Genomic DNA, 7,177 nt, shown 5'->3' with positions numbered 1-7,177 from the left:
GGTTGAGGGTATAAAAATATGGCCACGTCACTGACTTAGTTTCCAGCAACAAACATAACCTGAGGTGGGGGGATGCAGGAGGGGTGTCTGATTTCAGAATATTCCATCAGTGACTCTGCAAGACCGAAATAGCTACAGACGCCAAGACTTTCCGAGGCGGCACTCAGAAGACTATATAAATCGCCCACGAGAGGGGCAGCAAATCAGACAGAGCCGAGACTAGACGAAACCTTCCTGGCTCAAGCAGGACCCCAAACATCGCCATGCACGGCAAGAGCGTGGTCCTCCGCAGTTCCGGAAACCTGACGGCAGCCGAACTGGGTTGCCAAGTATCCGAGAGGGATACAGGACGGAAAGAGACCTTCTCCGCCGTATGGAAAGACCTGTCGCTGAGCACCAGGCCCGAAGAAGGGTAAGTTTGGGGCTTGAGTAAAGCTAAGATCGTCACAGGCTCGATCGAAGACGTGGTTCATTGATCGGGTGGCCCAGGTTGCTGCTGTGATGGAAGTGTGCATGTTAAGTGCCGTCAAGTCACTTCTGATTCATGGTGACCCTATGAATCAGTGTCTTCCAAAACGTCCTATTCTTAATAGCCTTGCTCAGCTCTTGCAAACTGAGGCTGTGGCTTCCTTTGCAGTGGTGGCGAACCTATGACACGCGTGCCAGAGGCGGCACTCAGAGCCCTCTCTGTGGGCACGCAAGCCGTCGCCCAGCACAGAGTTTGCCTGAGTTGGTTTCCCTGGCTGAGGAGTCTGGGGACCAGCGGTATCTTCCCGGCTCCTCCGGGAAGTGCCAGGCTCCTTCCCAGCACCTTCTCCGTAGTTGCCAGCTGTGCGCTCCGGAAGTGAAGACAACGACGAACCTTCTGCCTAGGACTGGAATAGGTGGAGCCGGGACGGGGCTGGACCTGGAGTGGGATACCTGGGCGGCCGTCTGTGGCAGGCTGGTTGGTGACTGCAGCACGGGGTTGGTGGTGAGGGCCGAACGAGGGCTCGCCTGGAGTTTGTGCTGGTGCCAAGCCCTTCGCTTAGCTCAGGTTTCCACTCTGCTCGTTCATGCAACCGAAGGTGCCTCTGAGCACGTGTAGAGGGCTGTCCCCACCATCAGCCCCCCCAGCATAACAGTCTTTTTTAATTTGTGTGAAGATAAACAGTTGTAAAAAGAACCAAACTGAAGGGGTGGGGGCTATACTCCAGCTGCTTCCCTTTCCCCACTCGGCCACCCATGCAGGGTTGCCCACCTCCAGGTAGTAGCAGGAGATGTGCTATTTTAGATCTGGATAAAATGGCCACTTTGGCAATTGGATTCTATGGCATTGAAGTCCCTCCCCAAACCCCACCATCCTCAGGCTCCGCCCCAAAAACCTCCCGCAGGTGGCAAAGAGGGATCTGGCAACCCCTAGCCCCATGTGGACTTCTAGCTGTGTTGGCACTTTGCGATAAATAAGGGGGTTTGGGGTTGCAGTTTGGGCACTCGGCCGCTAAAAGGTTCGCCATCACTGCTTTATAGAGTCAATCCGTCTCTTGATGGGTCTTCCTCTTTTTCTGCTGCCCTCAACTTTTCCTAGGATGATTGTCTTTTCCAGTGACTCTTTTCAGAATGTGACCAAAGTACGATAGCCTCAGTTTAGTCATTTTCGTTTCTAGGGTCAGTTCAGGCTTGATTTGATCTATAACCCACTGATTTGTTTTTATGGAGGTCCACGGTATCCGTAACACTCTCCTCCAACACCACATTTCAGGCGGAGCCTGAGGAGGGTGGGGTTAGGAGAGGGGAGGGACTTCAATGCCATAGAGTCCAATTGCCAAAGCGGCCATTTTCTCCAGGGGAACTGATCTCTGCCGCCTAGAGATCCCTCCCGGTTTCGGATGTGTACATACAGTTAAGGATAAACGGTAGAAAAGAGCAAGAGTTCAGTAGCACCTTAAAGACTAACACACTTTCTGGCAGGGTATGAGCTTTTGTGAGCCACAGGTCACTTCTTCAGATAAGAATAAACTGATTACTTTGGGGGGCATTGTGTTCAGCTTTCCATCTCCGGCAGTGGCCAGCAAGATGTTTCTGGGAAGCTCTCAAGCAGGGTGTGATGGAAAGAGCTGTCCCTCGTTTGTCTGCAACATTTAACGTGTTCTGCCACCGAACATGGAGGTCTATTGTTAGCTACCATGATGAGTTGTCACTGGCAGGCTGAAGCCTTCCATGAATTATCTAACTCTACAGGGACATCCCTCAATAAAGGAATCAATAAAGGACTCAATAAAGGAAGCCACAGCCTTCAATTTGCAAGATCTGAACAAGGCTGTCAAAGATAGGACATTTTGGAGGACTTTCATTCATAGGGTCGCCATGAGTCCGAAGCGACTTGACGGCACTTAACACACACACACACACAAGGACATCCCATAGAGTCAGAGAGATAATGAGCCTTGGTTCATCAATCCAGTATTCATTTATTAATTACCATGTTTATGCACTGCCTTTCCCACTGTCCAAGGTAGGGAGGGATGCCAGCCTCCAGGTGGGACTGGGGGATCCTCCGGAATTACAGCTCCTCTCCAGTCTACAGAGAATCAATTGCCCTGGGGAAAACAGATGTTTTGGAGGGTGGGTGGACTCTATGGTATTATACCCCACTGAGGTCCCTGTCCTCCCTAGCCTCTACCCCCAAATCTCCAGGAGTCTCCCAATCTGTATCTGGCAACCTACCCCCACCCCCATTTTCTGCTAGTGGCCAGGAGGGACCTGGCAGCCCTAATCCAAGGAGGCTCAAGACAGTTTACACAACAGTGCTAACTCCAGAAAATATAATCATAAAATTATGCAAATACAGACAATGCATCCACTAGGAGCCAGGTTGGTGTGGTGGTTAAGAAGGTGGACTCTAATCTGGAGAACCGGGTTTAATTCCCCACTCCTCCACATGAGCAGTGGACTCTAATCTAGTGATAAGGTTGCCAAGTGCCCTGTGGTGGTGGGCAAAACCCTGCCAATCCACCCAGCTGCCCGACAACCAGCTAAGGGTTGGCAGGCAAGCGTGCACGCACAGCTGCATGCTGCAGCACATAACTTCCAGTTTACACCCAGAAGCGCTGCATTGCCACCGGCCCTTTATCACTCAAACTCCCAGTTTGAGTGGTAAAAGCCCCTTGCGATGCGGCGCTTCCAGGTGTAAACCGGAAGTGATGGGATTGCGTCGGCGCGGCCACATGCACGCGATCTGTGCCACAGCTCCGCCCCAAAAACCTCCCGCCGGAGGAGAGGGGGGACCTGGCAACCCTATCTGGTGAACCAGGTCAGTTTCCCTACTCCTACACATGAAGCCAGCTGGGTGACCTTGGGCTAGTCACAGCTCTCTTTGAGCTCTCTCAGCCTCACCCACCTCACAAAGTGGCTGTTGTGGGAAGAGGAAGGGAAGGAGATTGTAAGCCAGTTTGACTCTCCTTCAAAAGTAGAGAAAGTCGGCATATAAAAACCAGCTCTTCTTCTTCTTGTCCTCCTCCTCCTCAAATCACTACCAATTTGCAGGGTGGGGGGATCAGCAGCATCCACAAAATAAACAGAAAGGCCCTACAATGCCTTTGAAACCAACCCTCCTAACTGAAGGAAACCATTCCAACAGGCTGGCTGCACAGCAGAAGATGATCACATTTGAGCCGTAGCAGATCAAAAACAGTAGAGAGCAAAGGGAGAGCAAACGTAGAAAGCCCGGGGGTTTGTTCGATGGAGCTACTGAATTGCATTGGCCATAGTGAAGGTGGGCTACTGGGGCGTGTGTGCTGAATCAAAAGTACAAAGTACAAAGAGAGTTTGATACGGTCCAAGACCAGCATAAAAACATACCAGATATACATACATAACACATATAAAAGTGCATCAAGTGTGAGCCCCTATAACATCTTACAATCTCTCACTCATAAAAGCCGTTAAGCGCTTAATTAAAAATATTACATGTTTGGAATTAGTATAAATATAAATATAAAATCGCTCAACCATTAAGTTTGACCCATGCACGCCTGGTCCTCATTGCTTGCCACCCAAATTTGGCCACTTTAAAAGTTATCTCCATATCTTTGTCTGAGAGCATGTTAGAAAGACTAAAGGCTCTGGATCGCCCTGGGAGGTCCGATAATACAGAAAGAACGGCTTCTCGTATCTTGTTGTAGATTTTTCATTCAAACACAACGTGCTCGAGGGTCTCAGTACTCCCATCAGAGCAGGGGCATAATCGTCCTGCATATGGTATCTTTTTGTATCTCCCTTCCAAGACGGCTGAATTTGATCACGAATTTGGCCTTTGCTTTCCCCTCTGCAGCTGGTGCTGGTCTGAGGCAGACAGACGGCGCCGGGAAACCTACCACCAGCAACAGGAGGCCCGGGTGGTGGTGCAGCTGTCTCCGTGGGGCATCCTCCGTCTGGGGCTTCTGGGCGAACCCCTGGCCTCCTACCACCTGCCGTACCAGCGGGCCTTGCCTTTGCCCATCTTCACTCCTGCCAAGCTGAGCGGCAAGGCCGAGCGGGAGCTGACGCCCACCCCCTCCGAGTCGGCGGAGTCGCTGCCAGCGACGGGCGTGTGCCTCGACAAGACGCCCCTGGTCGAGATCACCAAGGAGTTGCCTCCCGTGGTCCAGCCCAGCCGCCCCGACTTCAGGAAAGCCGGCCTGCCCCGCTCCTTGTCCCGTTCCATGTCTCAAGAGGCCCAGAGGGGGTGAAGCGGCGAAAGACCCACACCCACACCCACACCCACTTCACTGCTTTTTCTTTTGGGACTGGCTTGGATGCTTTGGGGGCCCCACCTGTGGCTGCATGAAGCCTATGTGAAAGGGGCCAAACACGTAGAACAGTCTTGGTAGGAGCAAAACCACGTTGATGATTCAGACTGAGAACTCTGGTTAGGGTTGCCAGTTCTGGGTTGGGAAATAGCTGTAGATTTTGGGGGAGGAGCCTGAGCAGGGCAGGGTTTGGGGAAGGGAGGAACTTCAGTGCCATAGAGTCCAATTGCCAAAGCGGCTGGAGATCAGTTGTAATAGGGGGAGATCTCCAGCTAGTACCTGGAGGGTATAATTCCATAGAGTCCACCTTCCAAACTGGCCATTTTCTCCACTTTTCTCTGTGGCCTGGAGATCAGTTGTAATCCCAGGAGATCTTGAGTCACCACCTGGAGGTTGGCAACCCTAAATCCCGCCAGGGGAATCAACTGTGATTCTGTCTCTGTGTGTATACCAAATTAGATGTACAGCGCCGTACACTTCCATCACCGGTGCTTGTATTGCTGTACCTTGGTATGTCTTTTGAGAAAACCGATTTCCCTGGAAAGTAGAGGAAGCCCATTGATTTAAAGAGCAAGCGAAAGGGTGTGCAAGTCCTAGGCGGTTCAGACTCCCTAAAATTATATGGTGTTAAAGTAATTTCAGTCCAATGGTTATAAGGAAGGAGATGGGAGCCTTTAGCAAGAGAGAGCTAGGACTCCTGGTTCGAAGTGTTGGAAGGGGAAGTGGGATTTGGTGGTCAGTGGTAAGTGGCTGCGTTGGAAAGATGCTAGTGACATTGCTGGGTAAGAAACAGAAAGGAATAATGGTGGTCCAGGGCTAGGGTTGCCAACTCTGGGTTTGGAAATACCTGGAGATTTTGGGGTGGAGCCTGAGGAGGGTGGGGTTTGGAGAGGGGAGGGACTTCAATGCCATTGACAAAGCAGCCATTTTCTCCAGGGGAACTGATCTCTGTCGGCTGGAGATCAGTTGTAATAGCGGGAGATCTCCAGCCACCACCTGGAGGTTGGCAACCCTATCCAGGACACCTGCTTGAAACATTGGCATTTGGCACTTGAGGAGTAAAAGGAGGGTGGTAGAACTAGGTCCAGCTGCTGAGCCCCTGAGTCTTTTCCCCTCGTTTCCCTGCCCAGCTCTGTGGCAGATCTGGCCCTGGAGTAGGGGACCCCGAGTGAGATCAGAATGCTCCAATGGACGAATGCTTACCATGTAATGAAGAGCAAGGGCCCCTGTGGGAGGTGAAGATCCCAGGGTGAATTAAAGGGCTTTAGAGGTGAGATAAGGGAAGGGGTTTGGTCTGGCTAGGGCAGCATAGGTTTGGATGCCGCCCCATCTCCCATGATGGGGCAATTGACCTTAGAAAGGCAATTCACCATCAAAGGTGGAGAACAGCACTGTGAATAACCTCCCGCACAGTATATTTTTGTCCTCTTTTTCTTTCTTTAAAGATATTTGATTGAAATACTGTATTTTTCTGTATGGCATTCTTATAGATTAATAAAATCTGGAAAACCACAATGTATCTGTCTTCATTTCAAGGACCTTGCATGCATTCCACCTAATCAATTTGACCACTTTCATAATTGTTAACCTCACATTTGGAATTCAACCAACGAACATGTTTATGAGCAGCACAGATTTCTTCGTCAGGTACATGGGAGAGGGCTGTTTCACAATAAGCAGAGGTGATTGCTAACTTTGTGCCTCTTTGCACAGTAGACGTTTCATATTTCTCTTTGGAGATACAAAAAAAATCCAATCAGAAGGCGTCGTCGATTCAAGTTCTGTCAATAAAGTATCCGAGTTACACCAAATCCCACCTCACTAAAAGGAGAACTTCTCATTTGCCCTTGTAAAGGTATGACTGGAACCCCGTGGAGGACAAAGCAGCTTGGTGCGAGCAAGAAAAGGGGAACACGTTTCCTCCCTATCTAAAAATCTCTCACCCTACCCAAGCGGCTATTGCTTTAAAAATACAGCTGTTGGGGCTTCAGTGTCAGCATTTGTGTGTAATGTGTAGCTAGCCCCTTTCCTTTCCACAGGCAAAACGGCTTCCAAAAATCCAGGCCAAAAATTCTCCCATCACAGTTAACATCAGGTCGGTCTCGTAAAGGGGTGGACGTAATGGTAGCCCCTTTTTCCCTTTGTTTTAGGCTACACAGGATTATGAGTGAGATGATCACAGGAACACATGAAGCTGCCTTACACTGAATCAGACCCTCAGTCCATCAAGGTCAGTATTGTCTACTGACTGGCAGTATTGTCTACTGACTGGCAGCAGCTGTCTAGAGTCTCAAGTGGAGGTCTTTCACACCAGCTACAACCTGATCTTTTCAACAGGAGATGCCAGGGATTGAACCTGGGACCTTCTGCATGCAAAGCAGATGATCTGCCACTGAGCTCTGTGTCCT

The 7,177-nt window shown here is 50.4% G+C and overlaps 1 protein-coding gene across 1 annotated transcript; it reads left to right on the top strand.

Moving 5' to 3' along the window:
- The first annotated feature begins 214 nt into the window (after nucleotides 1-214).
- Nucleotides 215-4,718, top strand: TCAP (titin-cap). The gene is made up of 2 exons (XM_056863552.1): nucleotides 215-412; nucleotides 4,313-4,718. The coding sequence occupies exons 1-2, from the start codon at nucleotides 264-266 to the stop codon at nucleotides 4,707-4,709; spliced, it is 546 nt and encodes a 181-aa protein (XP_056719530.1). The 5' UTR covers nucleotides 215-263; the 3' UTR covers nucleotides 4,710-4,718.
- Nucleotides 4,719-7,177: the final 2,459 nt, after the last annotated feature.

The sequence above is a fragment of the Euleptes europaea genome, chromosome 18 (assembly GCF_029931775.1).
Source record: "Euleptes europaea isolate rEulEur1 chromosome 18, rEulEur1.hap1, whole genome shotgun sequence".
Taxonomy (NCBI): domain Eukaryota; kingdom Metazoa; phylum Chordata; class Lepidosauria; order Squamata; family Sphaerodactylidae; genus Euleptes; species Euleptes europaea.
Note: the sequence above shows the minus strand (reverse complement) of the source record. Positions and strands in the feature narration are given on the sequence as shown.